General features: G+C 41.1%; 2 protein-coding genes across 2 annotated transcripts in view; one reads left to right on the top strand and one right to left on the bottom strand.

Moving 5' to 3' along the window:
- The first annotated feature begins 7,210 nt into the window (after nt 1-7,210).
- On the top strand, nt 7,211-11,088 carry atp5po (ATP synthase peripheral stalk subunit OSCP). Its single transcript, XM_061235928.1, has 7 exons — nt 7,211-7,319; nt 7,878-7,928; nt 9,161-9,271; nt 9,748-9,877; nt 10,378-10,490; nt 10,624-10,710; nt 10,828-11,088. The coding sequence occupies exons 1-7, from the start codon at nt 7,293-7,295 to the stop codon at nt 10,936-10,938; spliced, it is 630 nt and encodes a 209-aa protein (XP_061091912.1). The 5' UTR covers nt 7,211-7,292; the 3' UTR covers nt 10,939-11,088.
- Nucleotides 11,089-11,476: 388 nt separating this feature from the next.
- itsn1 (intersectin 1 (SH3 domain protein)) overlaps nt 11,477-19,610 on the bottom strand; it is a 51,289-nt gene continuing 43,155 nt past the window's right edge. The window contains exons 33-38 of the mRNA XM_061233928.1: nt 19,290-19,502; nt 18,967-19,088; nt 17,286-17,368; nt 16,919-17,002; nt 16,461-16,634; nt 11,477-16,200 (exon numbers count right to left, since the gene is read on the bottom strand). Coding sequence (XP_061089912.1) covers nt 16,052-16,200; nt 16,461-16,634; nt 16,919-17,002; nt 17,286-17,368; nt 18,967-19,088; nt 19,290-19,502 — 825 coding nt within the window. The 3' untranslated portion in view covers nt 11,477-16,051. The remainder of the gene's footprint in view (nt 16,201-16,460; nt 16,635-16,918; nt 17,003-17,285; nt 17,369-18,966; nt 19,089-19,289; nt 19,503-19,610) is intronic.

The raw sequence follows: 19,610 nt of genomic DNA on the forward strand, positions 1-19,610 counted from the left end.
TTTGCTTATTGTTTTAATTGCAAGCAGTAACTTTTTAAAATTATTATTTGTTATTATTATTTATTTTTATTGTTCCATATTAACATTTCTGCAAATATCATACCTTGTTAATGTTAACGTGAACCCATAAAACCACTTAACTATGAAACTCACTTTGTGCAACCTCATTGACTGTGGCTTAGTTAAAATAAGTATTTTCATATACTTTCAGCAAAGACAAGATTTGAGCATGTTAATCACGTCACATGAATGAATGTAGCATAGTCACCATATACAAGCACTCTGACTGAGATATGAACCGTGTCAATCACAAAAAGATTTCTCAGCAAATTTTGTTGGTGTTTTTACCCAAGGAAATCCTATGTGGTAAAAGAAATATCACACCAGAAAATATTACATTACATTATTGAAATTTTGGCAGACACTCTTATCCAGAGCGACATACAGTTGATTAGACTAAGCAGGAGACAATCCCCCCTGGAGCAATGCAGGGTTAAGGGCCTTGCTCAAGGGCCAAACGGCTGTGTGGATCTTATTGTGGCTACACCGGGAATCGAACCGCCGACCTTGCGGGTCCCAGTCATGTACCTTAACCACTACACACTTATTTTGATTGAGCTTTTTTTTTTTTTCTGAATTTGCATTTCTCTCTCTGTGTGACATGATTCATGATTATTATTATTAGTTACTTATTGCCAAATAGATGATTAACTCGGAGGTAGCATGGGCAACACTGGGTTGAGAAATAAATGCCTTTTTATGTTGCAGAATTCTGTACTTGGATGTGACTAACTGCCTGAACTGAGAAACTCTGCAACCTGCAGCAAGTTTGATGTTGAGGAAACAGATAACAATGACTGGACAGGGGACTGGATAATGATGTCAGGAGCAGCTGTTGTGCGTCAACCTCCAAGTGTATGTGGCTTCCTCTGAATTTGATGAGCGTGGGGAAGGCAGCATCAGCTAACTGATAGTTATCCAATAGCTTAGAGTTGAAGGACAGTACACATTTTTTATAGTTTAGTAGGCTGTTTCGAATGTTGCTTGCACATGTAACCAACACACATGCTGTGCTCAATGATACAGAGATTACAAGTCAAGTGTTTCACCCTAAAAGTCAAGCCCACTATCATCTGGTGATAAATTCAATACCTTAATATTGTACTGAAGAACCTATAGGAACAATAGGCCTGAATTCAATTAATATTGACTGCAAACTCACAATAATTCAAAAGTTAATGTCTGTTGTTGTTTCCCTGACAAATATAGTTTAGTGTGAACAATATTGACTCACCTAAACTGTGTTTGTTAAGAAAAATGCAAACACATGCATTTAATTAATAGGTAATGTTATAGACAAATGATTGAATCTAGACCAATACCACTACGGAACAATCAGTCTACAATTTAAACATGTCACTTCCTATCCCTCACTCTATCATACATTGTTTATGTAGCATTAGTTAATCAATAACCAAGGATTTAATATAATGTTGTGTTGGGGTTATCTTCAAATTTGATTTCAATCCTACAATATAGCAAACTGCAGTGCCTTCATCAATATGTTCATTATATTGCATCTCTGTACAAGTAACTGTTATAGTAAGATATTTTTGTGCAGTTACTTGGCCAATTGGTGCTTTTAGGATTCTAAAACTACAGTGCATGTTGTTATTTTCCATCCATCCATTATCTTAACCCGCTTATCCTGAACAGGGTCACAGGGGGGCTGGAGCCTATCCCAGCATACATTGGGCAAAAGGTCGCCAGTCCATCACTGGGCACACACACCATTCACTCACACATTCATACCCACAGGCAATTTAGACTCTCCAATCAGCCTAACCTGCATGTCTTTGGACTGTGGGAGGAAACCCATGTGAACACGAGGAGAACATGCAAACTCCACACAGAGAGGCCCCAGCCAACTGGGATTCGAACCCAGAACCTCCTTGCTGTGAAGCGGCAGTGCTACCCACTGCACCATCTGTGCCACCTGTTGTTATTTTCTCAGATCAAATCAAATTGGAAAGAATGACAACCATGCACATCCTAATCACAAAAATGAAAGGACAGCTTCATTTCTGTTGATTGAGTTGGTCCAGAGTTATTGGCACCCTTGGTAAATGTGCACAAAACATTTTTTTAAAGTGCAAAAAAAGTGCAATCTCTTCTGTCCTCTGGCCTTCAGTGAAGATCTCTTTAACATAGAAGCCTACAGTATGTATTAAAATAAAAATTTTTATCCCCACTTGACTTTCCTGTTCCTGGCTGTTTTTATGCACTTATGTTGTTTCAGCAAAAGCAGTGTTTAGCTGTAGGCTTGAGTGCCCTGCAGAAAGGGAAGAGTTGCAGCTGTTACTGACATGGGTGTCACTGTAGCTCTAAATGACTGGTTCCCTTACCTTTGTGCGAAAACATCATTCATGTCCCTTTATTTTAAGGAATCTTCCTCACTGTACCAGGAAATGTCACAAATTTCTGTAATTGCGCCCTTAAAAAATTAAACAAGAAAACCTGAGCCATATGCTGCTGGTTTCAGCAAGTATCATTTAAAAATAAATATAAACATAAAAAGAATAAGGTCTTGAAGAATGAGGTCCTATGAATGTGTGTTCACAAGGACATGCCATTAAGCCCAATGTGACTCATCACTTTGGGTACTAAGAGAGCACTGTCTCAATCTCTGTGTTGAGTACTTCATGACTCTTCATGACTGTGGTCCCAACTGCCTTCAGGTCATTAACAAGCTCCTCCTGTGTAATACTGGGCTGATCCCTGACCTTTCTCATGATCATTGATATGCCATGAGACAAGATCTTGCGTGGAGCCCCAGACCGAGGGAGATTGGCGGTGACTTTGTGTTTCTTCCATTTTCTAATAATTGCTCCAATAGTTGTTAACTTCTCACCAAGCTGTTTGCTTATTTTCTTGTAGCCCATCCCAGCCTTGTGCAGGTCTACAATTTTGTCCCTGATGTCCTTAGACTGCTCCTTTGTCTTGGCCATGGTGGAAACGTTGGAATCTGATTGATTGTGTGGACTGGTGTCTTTTATACAGCTACATAACGATGTAACAAATTGACACAGGTGTTTTGGGTAATGAGTTGAGATTAGGAGTGCTTCTTAATGGAAAACTAACTGGTCTGTGGGAGCCGGAATTATTGTTGATTGGTAGGGGATCAAATACTTATTTAATGCAAAAATACGATAATAAATTAATAAAATTTATATGATGTTGTTATTGTGGATTATTTTGTGATATTCCGTCTCTCAATGTTAAAATGTACCTATGATTAAAATTCTACACAGTTCCATTCTTTGTAAGTGGGCAAACCTACAAAATCAGCAACGGATCATTATTATTATTATCATTATTATTGCTCCCACTGTATATAATAACTTGAATATGAATATTTTTTACATGTCTACTGCTGTAGCCTATCCACTTAGAGTTTTTAGACACACTGTGTGTTCAGAGATACTCTCTGCATACCACTGTTGTAATGTGTGGTTCTTTGTGTTACTGTCGCCTTCCTGTCAGCTTTGACCAGTCTGGCCATTCTCCTCTGACATCTCTCATTAACAAGGCGTTTCTGTTTGCAGAACTTCTGCTCACTGGAATTTAAAAGTTTTTTGCACCGTTCTTTGCAAACTCTAGCGACTAGTGTGCATGGAAATTCCGGGAGATCAGCAGCTTCTGAGATACTCAAGCCACCTGTCTGACCCTGTCTGCCACCAACAATCATTCCACGGTCAAAGTCACTTAGATCACATTTATTCCCCATTCTGATGGTTGATGTGGACATTAACTGATGCTCCTGACCCGTATCTACATGATTGTATGCATTGCACTGCTGCCACACAATTGGCTGAATAGATAATCACATGAATAAGTAGGTATAATAAAGTGAAAATGTTCATAAAAAAGTGCTTGGTGAGTGTATAGTTGAGACTACATTGACTAGATCTGTGAGCTTGTACATTTTTACACATATAATAACAATATTATATCTTCACAGTTCTGTAATTTTGAGGGTTAGAGTAAGCAAGTTTGACCTGATGCATACTGTAGGCCTAGCAATAACTTAAGCAAATTTAATAGGAATATTTTAATGCGTGTAGCAAACTGGAAAATTGTGATTGATGACATTGACATGGTGTTCACTGGCTTGCTATTTATGCATAACAAAAATGTCCTTGAAGTGGGAAGAGGTTATCTCACACTGAATACCATGAAGGGGACTGTACATTTCCACTAATTGTTCGTTCGCCTCGAGCTGTAGGAGAAGCTGTAATTTTCCAGAGCACCTCATGTTCCAAATTACGTTTGCCAGCTACATAAAGGTAGGGTCGGTTCCATTTAGGTGTGCGGGCTTGCTGCTTGTTGCGTACCAGCAAAGGTGAGGAGGAAAAAAAACTGTTTGCTCAACACCTGCTTGGCAGCAAACCCCACTGGTCCTTATGAATCCATGCCCCCTTCCGGTGGCACCTGCTCCCATTGAAAATAATAGTAAAAGAAGACGATGACAAAACAAACAAAACAAAATGAACAAAAACAAAAAAAGCTATACAAATAGTTTACATATTTTTGTAAAACACTATACTTTATTTGTAAAAAAAATCATTTTTGACAATTAGGCCTACATAACTAAATTCAGGAACATAAAACTATATGTTTGCCTGTTTTTACAACGCCACATAATTTTACAACTTGTAAAGTAAGAGTACACAAGTTTTCATTTATGGCAGTACTGTTATGGCCGAAATTGTCGGGGTTGTGGGACAGAGGAACCAAGAGCAGACTCAGGGAGAATGTGGGGAAAAAGGCAGGCTTTAATGAACAATATAAAACGCAATCCAGAAACAGGCAATGGTCAAAATCTGGGCAGAAGGGTACATACAGGGCATGCAGAAGAGTGGTCAGATGACAGGCAGAATTAAAAAACAGGAGGCAGTCCACACAGACGAAGGCACAAAAAAACTAAATCCAAAAACACAAAGTCCAAAGCCAGGCAGAGATCAAACCAGGGATATCCAAAAACAGAATAGAATACAGGGGTGAAGGCACAGGGTACAGGAGGCTAGAACCAGGGAAAAGGAAAATACAGGGACAGACTCAGGATTCAGGGTATGATGAACTAGCATTGAGCAAATGAAACAGACCAGTACATATGCCGCAGATAACAAGAAACAAGAATCAGGTGTGTGAACTGGGGAAGAGATAAGGAACAGGTGAAATGAATGACAAATGCTGGGGACTTAAAACACATAACTGAAAAACACAGAACCTGACAGGAGTGATATTTTTGATATGCAGTCAAAATATATGTATCAAATACAATAGGTCACATATATTAGAAATACATTTCTGAATACAATATATGAAAGAGGCAGCTTTTATTTTGACATGCATTAGAAAGCCTACATATAAAGTGACTGGAAAGGTAAATCAGTGAATGTATTCAGACTACATTGTATGGGGGGTATTAGGCATGTATTAAGCAACAGCAAAATTACAGAAATTAAATGCTTTGCATTATCAACTTAAATCAGATTAACATTATCTATTCCTATGTGGGGATTAAATCGGTGGACTTTATTACCAGACTGTGAGCTATTGGGTCCAGATCATTTATGACATCAAGAGGGACCTGACCTAATGGGCTTCTTATCCATTCTTGGGTGCTTTTAGCTGTGTGTTTTAGGTCATTATCCTGTTGGAGGGCCCATGATCTGTGACAGAGCTTTCTGATACTGGGCAGTACGTTTCTCTCCAGAATACCTTGATCATCCTGAGATTTAATTGTGCCCTGCACAGATTCAAGGCACCCTGTGCCAGGCGCAGCCCCGAAATAGAACCAAGCCTCCTCTGTGTTTCACTGTAGGTATGGTGTTCTTTTCTTTGAAAGCTTCATTTTTTCAACTGTGAACATAGAGCTCATGTGACTTGTCAAAAAGCTCCTTTTGACTCATCTGCCCAAAGGACATTCTCTCGGAACGATTGTGGCTTGTTAATATGTATTTTAGCATTCCAGTCTGGCTTTTTATGTTTCTTTCAAAAGTAGAGTCCGCCGGGGTCTTCTTCCATGGAGCCCACTTTCACTCAAAAAGCAACGGATGGTGCAATCAGAAACTGACGTACCTTCACCTCAGAGTTAAACTTGCATCTCTTTGGCAGTTATCCTTGGTTCTTTTTCTACCATTCGCACAAACTTTCTGTTCAATCTGGGGTCGATATTCCTTTTTTTGCAGCCATGCCCAGGGAGGTTGGCTACAGTTCCATGGACCTTAAACTTCTCAATGATATTTGCAACTGTTGTCACAGGAACATCAAGTTGCTTGGAGATGTTCTTGTAGCCTTTACCTTTACCATGCTTGTCTATTATTTTCTTTCGGATCTCCTCAGACAACTCTATCCTTTGCTTTCTCCGGTCCATGTTCAGTGTGGTGCAAACAATAATACCAAACAGCACAGTGACTGTTCTTCTCCATTTAAATAGGCTGAATGACTGATTACAAAATTGGAGACATGTGTGATACTAATTAAATTAAATAATTAGTATAAATATTAGTAATAAATATCACTATAATCAAATTATTTATTTCTCAGGGGCACCAACAAATATTTCCACATTTTCAAATATCTTTGTAGAATAGGCAATAATTCATTTCTTTTCACAGCTTCTTTGCTTTATTCTATGACATACCAAAGGCATGCAAGTATACATGACAAAATAGCTTTTAATTTCATCACTTTTCAAGAGGAATGAAGCATTATTTCAATGAGCTGTAAGGGTAGCAACAAATTTGACCACGTCTGTACTTGTGGGTGGGACATTTTGGGAGGAGTTGAGGTGGGAGGTGGGACAATCCAGGCAATCCAGATCACTCACATACAATCCTGATGTTGTTTTCAACACAGATTTTCTGACTGACTTGAAATGCGTGTTATTATAGATATGTACATTACTTTGAATAAATATTTGGTGGATGTGTAGTGGATACATCCCTCTGTGATAATTTACAGTTATTTTAACTATTTCCAGCCTTGCAGTGAAAATGCAGTGTTTCCGCTAAGCTTCATGTGTGGTTTCCACAGAACTCTCCAGTTGAGAGTGCTCTCCACCGTTCCCTGACCGCCACGTAAAGTACAACACTTCCCACAGTTCATTGCGGTGACAGCGACTTTGAAACTACCGTACCCAGTAGCCTACGGCCAGTGCCACGGAAGTTTTATTCAGCACTCTATCCGTTTCTGCGCACTGAGTTTGACCTACACCGTAGGTAAATATGGCAGCGGCTAGATTGGGGCTGCAGGTATGACATTCGTAAAGAATCATTATGTCAGAATGTCAGTTTTTGTTCGTATTGTGTGATGCGTGAACTATATAAAACTAAACTAAAATAACTCCGAGATAAAAATATATTTCTTTCAGCGCTATTTGCTCACTTAACCACACTGATATCTAAATCATTGGTTAGCTAGCTAGCTGGATAACTTTGTCCTTGCATATTTAAATGATATTGAACGCTTTTTTTGCAGGGCTATAGTCATTGAAACAAACTGTTAAATTAATCTACCTGGCGCACGTGGTTCAAGTTCCTAATTCATTCCAGTGTTAGAATGGACCACAAGCTGACCCCATTATAATTGCTTGTTAACTTGGCAGTTTTATTGCAGTTAGTTGCAAGTTAATGTAAGCACTAACGTTACCGGTTGCAGATATTTAGCTAGGTTAATTGATTTAATAAAATCTACTGTACCGTAAACCAGTTATAGGACAAACAGGTCAGACATTATTATGCTTAAGGGTCAGAGAAAATGTTCTTGCAAAAGATCGAAAGTTAGACACACGCTTTTCTTTACTTCCATAGGTGCGTTACTTCAGCTCCACTGCGAGCAGGCCAGTGGCCAAGCTGGTCAAGGTAACATCGTCCTCACTGTAATGCTAATTGCAACCAATGTCACAGTAGGGCCTTGCATGCAATGTAACCCAAAGGAAACGGGGTATTTTATTTGCATGCACATTAACTAGAAAGTAGATGATAGATAGATGGATAGATACTTTATTCATCCCGAGGGAAATTTTAGAGTCAGCAGGAAGCCTTGAAATCATAATGGCTAAATCCAAGTGACCACTTTTATTAGTTAGACCTGCCCACCAGCTCATTAATGCAAATGTCATGCATAAATGCAGACATGGTCAAAGTTGTTCTTCAGACCAAACATCAGCACAGGGAAGAAATGTTATCTAAGTGATTTTGACTGTGGAATGATTGTTGGTACCAGACAAGAGTATCTCAGATACTGTTGATTTCCTTGAGTTTGCAGAGAATGGTGTGGAAAAGCAAGAAAAACACCCAATTAGCGGCAGTTCTGTCGGCGAAAACGCTTTGTTAATGAGAGAGGTCAGAGGGGAATGGCCAGACTGGTTCAGGCTGACAGGAAAGCGACAGTAGCCTAACTAAAATAAGCATGTTACAACCATAATATGCAGAAGGGGGTCCCTGAACACACAAGTCAAACCTTGAAGTGGATAGACTGGCAGCAGAAGACCAACAAGTCTAATAAATAGCTAAGAAAGTGGTCACTGAGTTTATATCATATCAACTTCATTAGGTACACCTGTACACCAGCTTGTTAGCTAGCTTGTCTGACTGTTTCACTTCCTCAGACTGGAGCTTGTGGCATACCCTGCCCAGACAGGTTTGCCAATCACTGCTGAATAGCTGCCTTTTCTTGATCTTTCTTGAGGTTCTTCTCTGTACGTCTGAAGTGAGAGGAGTGCAGGAGATGGGTAGCGTAATGCGGCACTCAGCGGTATGCAGAAGACCATCATGTTCAGATTTACCGTTTCACGAGGGAGTCTACAGCCAAAGCAAAATATTGAAATCACTGAATTTCATGATACTGTACATATATGCCCTTTAATAAATTTAATGCATGTTCCAATTCCAAAAACATGTTTTGCATCCACAAACAGTGGTTGGGAAGGGGAAGTAGGAGGCGTTTGTCTGGATTGTATTTTCATTGGCGCCATGCCTGAAAACATATTTAAAACAAACAAGACTCAAATGGAGACAGACTTTGGATCACTTTCAGAAGTCAAAGGTTATTGGTTAAGCAGATCTAATGGTAATGGCTTCTCATTTTACAGCCTCCCATCCAAGTGTATGGTGTGGAAGGTCGTTATGCCACGGCTCTGTTCTCTGCAGCCAGCAAACAGAAGAAGCTGGATCAAGTGGAGAAAGAGCTGGCCCAAGTCTCTGTAAGCCCTCCCCCGCCTGAGCATCACCCAGTAACGGCTGGTGCTTTCAACCCCAGTCTTACATTTGGAGCACTCCTGGAATTTCATCTAAATTACTTGGGGAAACTTGGAGAAATATAAATGTATAATATTTATAATGTTAGAAAATGTGCCTTATACAAGGGGGTGGAGAAAAATGATTAAAAGAGTGATGTTCATCAACATTTTGTTATGTGCTATTTTCGGTTAATTTGGTCTGAGAATCTAGTAACTGGTGTGAGTGAAGTAGTTTGTATGTAAATAAGCAAATGCACCCATACTTACTTGGCCCAAGTAACTGCCCAGGCAAGAATGTCAGATGGTCAGCACATGCGAGATGCCTTTCTTGCCTTATTAAAATGACTGTTATGAGGGCCCAATACAGTAGCAGTTATCATTACATTACAGGCATTTGGCAGTTCTCTTGACTAACAACCACCTTCCTCACCGTCCCACAGGCCCTGATTGGAGACCACAAACTCTCAAGCATTGTGATGAACCCCCACGTCAAGCGGAGCATCAAGCAGAAGACCTTCCATGATGCCCTCACCAGGGAGAACCTCTCCCCCATCACCATCAACCTCATCAGTGAGTACTGAGGACATACGTGCAGAACCGGAAAGGTGCTCTCCATTTTGAGCGCTTAGAGAGGCGGTTTTTAAAGGCATTTTTAGACCCAGGTCATCACTGCTATTAGAGATCTTCAATCAGCATTCACAACAATTGGATCACTGGTCAACTGTAAACTTTCTTAATATTGTCTTTTGCCAAGCAACTACTAGCATGATCGGTTGGTGATCGAGTGATCCAAAACCAACCAATAATACCTTTAGCTGGATTGGCATCTTTTGATCACAAGATGCATTTATGCAAATAAATATGACTAAGTGCTCATTTAAGTTTGGTTAACAGTGCCTTCATTAAATAGTGATTCGCAGGCGGGCATAGAGTTTTCTAGGGTTTTCAGCGCACTGTTCCTGGTTATGGTTTTGCACTTTGTTGTACATAGGTCTGAATAAGAGCATCTGCCAAATGCCTGTAATGTAATGTAATGTTCACCATTAAGATCGTCTCTGTCTGTGTTCCAGACGTCCTAGCTGAGAATGGACGCCTGACCTTGACCCCTGATGTCATATCTGCCTTCAGGAAGATGATGAGCGCGCACCGCGGAGAGGTCACCTGCTCCGTTACCACTGCACAGGTAACTGTACACGCGCGCGCACATACAAACAATGTTTCAGAGTTCCTCAGCAAGCCATGACATGTGACCTCAGTCTGTTGGTGGAGTCTTGTGCTTGTCTCTGGGGTTTTAGCTTTTTTATTTTTAATGTCAGCCGCTGGATGAGACTAACCTGGCAGAGCTGAAGACTGCCCTGAATGGCTTCTTGCAGAAAGGAGAGACTATCAAGTTAGAAACCAAGGTGAGACTGTTGGACCATAAAATGACTGTTTTCTCTCTTTCTCGATCTCTGTCTCTTCCTCTAGCACTCTCTCTTGCTTTCACTTGTGCTGTTAAGTGACATGTGCTCTTCCTCCAGTCTGACCCCTCTATCCTGGGTGGGATGATCGTCAGCATTGGGGATAAGTATGTGGACATGTCTACCAAGACCAAGATTCAGAAGCTCACCAAAATCATCAGGGATACTTAAGTAACATGGACTTAAGGGAAAGGGGGACATTTTTAACACATGACAGTGTAAGAACAATACATACCCTGTCTACCTGTTGCTGTTGGTAAATAAATATTCTGTAACAGTCTGCACTTGCATTTCAGTGGCTTATAAATATTACTGTCTTGCTCTCTGTCTCAGCTTGTGTTTTGTCCTCCACTGCAGCCTGAGTGGTTCGATTCTACACTTACAGAAGTCATTTCTTATTATTGTTATTGTTATTAATCATGAGCGTAACATCTACAGTCTAGAGTGGTTTGTCACTTGTGCAGTTTCCCTTTTACATACAAACTTAGTTTTTATGTAAAGATTTATTGAGCCTCCATTAATTGATTTCTTGGCATTTTGATACTTGGAGATGTCCGGGCTTTGTTGTATAATTCATCTCAGGTTTTCAGTGTTGGCACTGTTAACCTGAGATGAGAACTTCAGGTCAGTCTTCCATTATAACATCAACGGCAACCATTATCACTCCATCCTATATGTGAAATCATAACACAATAGGACTGGTAAGAAGTATGTTAAAAGAAAGGTTGTTTTAATTGGATTGTTCTCTCCATAGGTTTACATAATAGTGACACACACCCAGAGGCTCAACAAGCAATATGACCATTAAAAAAAAAAAAGTGGGGGGGGGGGGGTCAGTCAGAAATATATGCTCACCAACTTCACGGGGGGTTTGAGAAATCCACTAGAACTGAGCTACCATACATATTACTGATGAGGCCACTGGACGGCGAGAAGGTAAGCTAAACCATATCACCAGACTTCCCATCTTCCCTTATCTCAAGATGGTATGTTGTTTAAAGTGGTTACAAGTACAGTTTCCAAACAGTTGCAGGTTTTTGTTTTAGCCCAGCACTACGACAAACTAATCATGGTCTGGAATCAAGACCTTGATCAGTAGAATCCAGTATCTTGGTGCTTGGATAAGATTGGACACCCCCTTCCCCCATCTTCCATTGATTACATGGTATTGGCAGACTGCAATGTACCCATATGTTGGTACCAGAATCTGAAGCTGACAAAGCATAGCTATTTGACGCTGGTCTAACCTGTTTTTATTAACCTTTTACCAGGAACTCCGAGCGGAGCTGGTTACTGAGGTCATCCCTGTCAAGTTTTCCGTAAGAGCAGCCTCTGCCATTCTCCACTTTTAAAAACCCATTTAGAAATGGAAAACCTTTTTTTTAAAATGTGGAATCATTCATTACATACTATATATATTCATAAACATACATATTAACACTGCCTTGGGCTGTGTTCCCTTTTGGCTTTCTCCACTTTTAGTGCAAAGCATTTTTTCATGTTTTGATAAATGGTAAGTTCATAGCAATAGCTGTCTGCTCCCTTGTGGAAATTAAATGTTGTGTATTCCCCTTAAGTGGAGAACAGCCAAGGAAATTGTGTGTGCATATGTTCACACACAGTGACCACTTTAGTCGGTAGGCTTCTGCACCAACTCATTAATGCAAATATCTATTCAGCCAATTGTGTAGTAGTACTGTAACTCGATGCATAAAAGCATGCAGACATGGTCAAGAGGTTTAGTTGTTGTTTGGACCAAACTTCAGAATGGGGGAGAAATGTGAGCCAAGTGAATTTGAATTTGGTGGTTTGAGTATCTCAGTAACTGCTGATCTCCTGGGATTTTTACACATAGCAGTCTATAGTTTACAGAGAATGGTGTGGAAAAACAACATCCAGTGAGTGGCAGTTCTGTGGGTGAAAAGGCATTGTTAATGAGATAAGTTAGACGAAAATGGCCAGACTGGTTCAAGCTGACAATAACTCAAATAAGCACATCACAACAGTGGTATGCAGAACAGTAGTTCTGAGCACACAATACGTTGAACCCTGAAGTGGATGTGCTACAGCAGAAGACCAATAAGTCCAATAAATACCCAATAAAGTGGTCACTAAGTATACATACTATATACACTATTTCCTTATGAACATTAGTAGCTACTGCTTAAAGCAAATTACAGCAAAACAATAACCTAAAGACAAGTGATGACAAAAATAACTGCACCCTACTCCCTCACCGTAAACAAAAGCATTGCGTAATCTTTATAAATAAAACACTCAGGAAATATTTCAATTTAAGCAAACTTAAAATACTATAAGAAAGGATGTAAACAAATCAAGTGTTACTCTAGTGTATTTAAATAGTATATATTTTCGCAATATGAACACATTTGTTTTCAGAAAGTAACCTAAAAAGTAAAAAATGTAGAATGCTTCTAGTAAAAAACATCAGCTTTTCATAAAATCACACATTTACCTTCTATCTAAAACACTCAGTTCACTTTCTCATCATAATCAGCAATGATTCACTGGAACACAATTAATTAGGCTACCATGTCTTGCAGTCACAGCTAAGAAACACATTGAAAAAATGCAGATGGAATGCTTCTGTCAGGGTAGAGCCTCCAGTTTATCACCCCTTGTTTTTTTGTATTGTGCATTGTTCAGTCCCTCCACTAGCAAGAGGTCACAGTAGCCTCTTTTAGCAACTTCTCAAACAATTATCCCATTTGCACCACCTAAAGTACTTTAGTTTGTAGTGCTAAAACCCAGAAGAGAGTTCACATTTTTGAGCCATGGGTTCCCTCTGTTGATTTCCCAGGCTTTTTTCTGACTTTTCCCCATTTTGTCCCATAGGGATTTTAATTTCTGCCTAATTTTAGGCCTGTGGTTAATCTACGCTTAAGAGAGTTTCACGTTTTGTTCTATGAGTTAAGTTACATCCATTAATATCTCAACCATGAATTTTGAAGCTGTTCTGTGCTTTAAAAAAGTAAGTTGCTAACAAGTTCCAATGTTTCACTAGACTGCACTGTATGTCTTTTATATTAATTTGTGGGCAAACAGACATGAACATTCCCTTGGGATTGGCTTTCCACACCACTGCATACATTCATGTGAGTAGGCTAAATGAATAAATGTTACACTACATAGGCCTACATTTTCTAGCCGTACCTCTGTGTAATGGTTAACATTCCAGTGGATAACACAGTAAATGCGTTTGTGTGTTCCTCAAACTTCTGAAAGACTCCTGCAGTCCGGGACCTCTTAAAGAAAATAAATAGATAAATACAAATTTAAATAGACTTCATATTTAAATGCTATAAATATTGAAACACTTGAAAGATTATCATGGTAAGAGGAAAAAATAATTCTGTTTGTGATCTGTGCTCATTAGAATTATTGAAATGACTCGATTGGAGATTAGACTTTCTTTAGAGTTATTTTTCCTAGTGTCATTTGGATGTGAGATGCTAAAAGCCACTGCTGTACGAACTTTTACACAATACATTACCATATAAAGTAGCTGTGTGAAAGCTTGGCAGAGAATTCCAGAAAAAAGATTTTATTCACCTAAGAATGGCTAATTCTGCTGAATTTTAATGTGGTGAAAAGCCCATAATATTTTGACTCTTGTTAATGTTAATGTCACTATACTGAAACATAAAATCATATTATCTTAATGGCTTCCCAGGGCATGTGACAGCAGCTACAATAGGACCTGGCAGCAGGTCAAAGACAAATATAAAAATATATTGCAAACTGGTAGCCTCTTTATTGCAATTCTACATTTTCAACTAGGTAATGTACAAGTGAGTGGTTAACTTCCGAAAACTACTTTTTTTGTTTGTTGTTTCTTCCCAATTTGGTGGTTAATTGTACCTTGTTTATTATCAATTCCCTGTGGCTGCTGAAGAAACACTGCTACAACCCTGCCGCCTGGCGGCCAGAAAGAGATCGACATTCCTTCTTTAAGCCATGCCGTCTCTAGCCCCAGACCGTGACTCTGAGGCGATCAGGGATGCTCGCAATCAGGGATGTTTGCCATCCTCCCTTCTGAGTCCCTTCCCCCACCCTTGGTTATTGCTGTTCCCTTATGTGGCAGCCATACTCAGATCTGCCAGGTGGGCAGCTGCATCAAACCAGAGACCAATGCTTTAACCGTGTGCCACTGCAGCGCCCAAAACTATTCTAATTCAGCCGACAAGAAAAAGCCTGAGGTGAGGACACCTGGAGGGGAAGGTTAGCACGATGTCAACAGGCCATTAGTGGAGGGTATCCCCAGGGGCTGGGGTAGCTGTTCTAAAACCAGTGGCTGCATGCAGCAGCAGCAGCAATATCAATGGTAGGTTCTGTGCATCCTTCATAACTTCTACTAAAACCCTTTTGGAATCTTCTAGCCTAATTCATTCCTCATTAGTCACACACAGTGACAGGTCATTCTTCTTGTCTCCACTTAAGACTGAACCAGCAGATCACTCTTTGAGATCTTCTCCACTTACACTCATTTGGATGATGGAAGTGCTTAATAGTGTTCACCCTTGCACGGCCAGGAAATTCTGATGAACACCCTGATATGTCTTTTGAATGCAAGGTACACTTTCCTGATTGCCCAGCATATTTTAGCTTCACTGTTTTTACTTCTGTAGCTTTGAAGTTTCTAATTTTATTTCTTCATATTTCTCTGCCCTGTTTTAATTTCCTAATTTTTACAACAGTATTTATTGTGTAATCGTGTATACTGTTTTGTTTGTATACTCAATGTGAAGCACCTCTTACAAAAGGTGCATTTATTATCTGCTGTTGGTGTGTGTGATTTCTTTGGGTGGATTTCCAGGCTACGTCCAACTTAAGCTTTAACCTGAGCCTTTGCAGGTCTGGGTTGAAGACACTGTGTTTGGGTTAAATTGTGAACTTGCTTTGTGAAACCATAAATCCTGGATTTATCCCAAAATGTCATCAAACTCATCAGGTTAACTCAGTAAGCCATGCACGTGAAACAGGGCCCTGATCCTTATGTCATCGCAATGTAAACAACATCAATAATAATAATAAAAAAACAGAAAGCGGACTTTACCACTCATTAAGAACAGCATTACTAACAGCTTATGCAGGCAAAACACACAGACAACCACATATACATACAACCACACGCACATTCAGAAATGCACACATACGTGGTACCAGTGGAAACCGTTAGGTCGGGACAGGGTCTTGGAATGCTGAGGTGTGAAATAGGGGCATCTAAGAACAGCAGATCAGGCCCAACCAGTAGAAATTGGGGTCAAGGCTCTTCAAAGAGCTGTAGATCCAGACGCACCACAATCTCCCCGGTCGGAACCTCGTGCAGAAGCAACCGTTTGGTGATCGGACCTTTGGAACCCTGGTCCTTCTTAATATCAGCCAGGCGGATCTCTGTTCTTCCCAGGAAGTCTGAAAGGAGAGAGAGATAGGGAGAAATTCACCGTGCATATAGGTACCGTGACAGACAAAATCCCAAATCCTCTAGTCTACACTGATTCTTTGTGACACATCCACATGGTGTGTACTTTTGAATTTGTATACTGTATCTGTACAATATGAGCCCTCTTATAATGGCTAATAGTGTGTGTGTGTGTGTGTGTGTGTGTGTGTGTGTGTGTATATATATAGGCACGTGTTGTGCTGCTTGTGTTTGTGTGTCGTGCACTGACCGTCAGGAGAGAACTGGTCCCTTTCAAACACTGTCACACACAGGACATCCTGCTCCAGGTCTTTGATGAAAAACTGGCAGTTAGAATTCCATTTGGGGTTGAGTGTGTCCTGCAGGGTTTTGGTGATGTGGCACTGGGACCCCATGGTCACCTCGCAGTAAGGGTTGCTCTTTCCTGGTAAACGCAATTACAAAAACATGGCTGCTACATACATGCTGGTGCTTGAGGTGAGTTCACCCCTTCACTGTAAATACCTTTGAGATCATAAGAGGGAAAACACTATATACAGTCCACTCTATCCTTCAGACAAGTATTGAAATACTGAAAACACTTATAGCAGTTTAGCAAAATTGTATATTGATATATTGCAGAATTGCACTGATCATTGAGGGCTCATCATTCCGTAAGGTTAACACAGGCTTTGGGGTGTGTATCCCCTGACAAAGCACAGCTCTTACTGTGGGAGCGACAAGGCTTCAGTTCGATGCCCTCCACGATGTTCACCATTAGCCTCCCGATGCCTGTGGCTCTCTGAGACCGTACTGCAACAACAGCGCAGCCATCAGTGACACTCCTGATCCAGTAACACACACACTGACTCATGCTGATGTAACCCTAGGCAAGTGGCAAACACCTGCATTAGGTACAGTGCCTTGTGTTAAAACCCTGACCCGGCATACATGGAACAGCCACACACTGCTCCTCAGCATCTCATAAAATCCACACATCAAGTAATATTTCCTATCAACCGTAAAAGCATTTTCGCCTTGAAATGAATGTGTGTGTATGTGCATGCATGCATCCTAGCAATGTCGTGATGCCTACCCAGATAGGCCTTCTCCCTCTTCCTCTTCTCTGTCTCTATGTACAGTTCTGAAGCAGCTTTGATCTTCTGCACCCAAGCCGTCCTGCAGCACAGTGCATAATGAGCCTAGCACATTACCACACTGACCTCATTATACTGGCTTCAATCTGAGTCAATTACACTCAGCCGATCAGAATGATAATTACTGATGCCCTCATTCCTCAGCGTGCACAAATTCTACACACAATACCCCATAATGACAATGTGAAAAAAGTTTTTTTGAGATTTTTGCAAATTTATTAAAAATAAAAAACTAAGAAATCACATGTACATAAGTATTCACAGCCATTGCCATGAAGCTCAAAATTGAGCTCAGGTGCATCCTGTTTCCACTGATCAACCTTGAGATGTTTCTACAGCTTAATTGGAGTCCACCTGTAGTAAATTCAGTTGATTGGACATGATTTGGAAAGGCACACACCTGTCTATATAAGGTCCCACAGTTGACAGTGCATGTCGGAGCACAAACCAAGCATGAAGTCAAAGGAATTGTCTGGAGACCTCCAAGACAGGATTGTCTCGAGGCACAAATCTGGGGAAAGGTACAGAAACATTTCTACTGCTTTGAAGGTCCCAATGAGCACAGTGGCCTCCATCATCCGGAACTACCAGGACTCTTCCTAGAGCTGGCCACCCGTCTAAACTGAGCAATTGGGGGAGAAGGGCCTTAGTCAGGGAGGTGACCAAGAACCCAATGGTCACTCTGTCAGAGCTCCAGCGTTCCTCTGTGGAGAGAGAAGAACCTTCCAGAAGGACAACCATCTCTGCAGCAATCCACCAATCAGGCCTGTATGGTAGAGTGGCCAGACAGAGCCACTCCTTAGTAAAAGGCACATGGCAGCCCACCTGGAGTTTGCCAAAAGGCACCTGAAGGACTCTCAGACCATGAGAAACAAAATTCTCTGGTCTGATGAGACAAAGATTGAACTCTTTGGTGTGAATGCCAGGCTTGGAGGAAACCAGGCACCGCTCATCACCTGGCCAATACCATCCCTACAGTGAAGCATGGTGGTGGCAGCATCATGCTGTGGGGATGTTTTTCAGCGGCAGAAACTGGGAGACTAGTCAGGCTTGAGGGAAAGATGAATGCAGCAATGTACAGAGACACACACAGCACACAGCCAAGATATCAAAGGAGTGGCTTCAGGACAACTCTGTGAATGTCCTTGAGTGGCCCAGCCAGAGCCCAGACTTGAATCCGATTGAACATCTCTGGAGAGAATTGAAAATGGCTGTGCACCGACGCTCCCCATCCAACCTGATGGAGCTTGAGAGGTGCTGCAAAGAGAAATGGGCGAAACAGCCCAAAGATAGGTGTGCCAAGCTTGTGGCATCATATTCAAAAAGACTTGAGGCTGTAACTGCTGCCAAAGGTGCATCAACAAAGTATTGAGCAAAGGCTGTGAATACTTATGTACATGTGATTTCTTAGTTTTTTATTTTTAATAAATGTGCAAAAATTTCAAAAACTTCTTTCATGTTGTCATTATGGGGTGTTGTGTGTACAATTTTGAGGAAAAAAATGAATTTATTCCATTATGGAATAAGGCTGTAACATAACAAAGATGTGGGAAAAGTGAAGCGCTGTGAATACTTTCCGGATGCACTGTATGTGGAGTGATTTGGAGGGGTGTAGAGTACCTCTCATTGATGCTCTCAGCCCGCAGGGTGTAGACTCGGTCGATGTGGGAGATGTGGAAAATGGGTTCATCTCCCGATGGGTCAGTGGGCAGCTTCACCAGCACCTCGTTCAGGAAGATGGGCTACGAGGGAGAGCGTAGGCACATGTGGGCACAGTCAAATTGGGCCGGGTTTCCATTTGTTCTCACAGGCCTGACTCCACCCTGGACCCCCAATCTCTCCCTGGACCCACCCCTCTCAGCCCTGATCACGCCCCCTCACAGATATGTCACTCAGTCTTGTACAGGCGGTATTGCCAACACCCACACAGATAGGTCACTCACAGTCTTGTACATGCGGTATTGCAGGTGGGACTTGGGGCTGAAGACCTTCTCTGAGCCAGAGTAGCCCAGAGGCTTGATGATCTGCGTGAGCAGCAGGAAGTCATTGAACAGGAAGCCGTACAGCTCCTTGTTGCTCTTGGCTTTGTATAGCTTGCCGCTGTGCAGAAACTTGCGTGGGCCCAGGCAATTGGTCACAGAGTTGAACACCAGTTGCTTTGGGTGAGAAAGTTAGGGAGAGATAGAGATGGCACAAGGGAAAGAGGGTGATGAGAGAGAGGAGAGGATAGATACCCTGCAGAGCCACAGGCTCTGTTGGGTTTC

The sequence above is a fragment of the Conger conger genome, chromosome 3, assembly GCF_963514075.1.
Source record: "Conger conger chromosome 3, fConCon1.1, whole genome shotgun sequence".
In the NCBI taxonomy this organism is placed as follows: domain Eukaryota; kingdom Metazoa; phylum Chordata; class Actinopteri; order Anguilliformes; family Congridae; genus Conger; species Conger conger.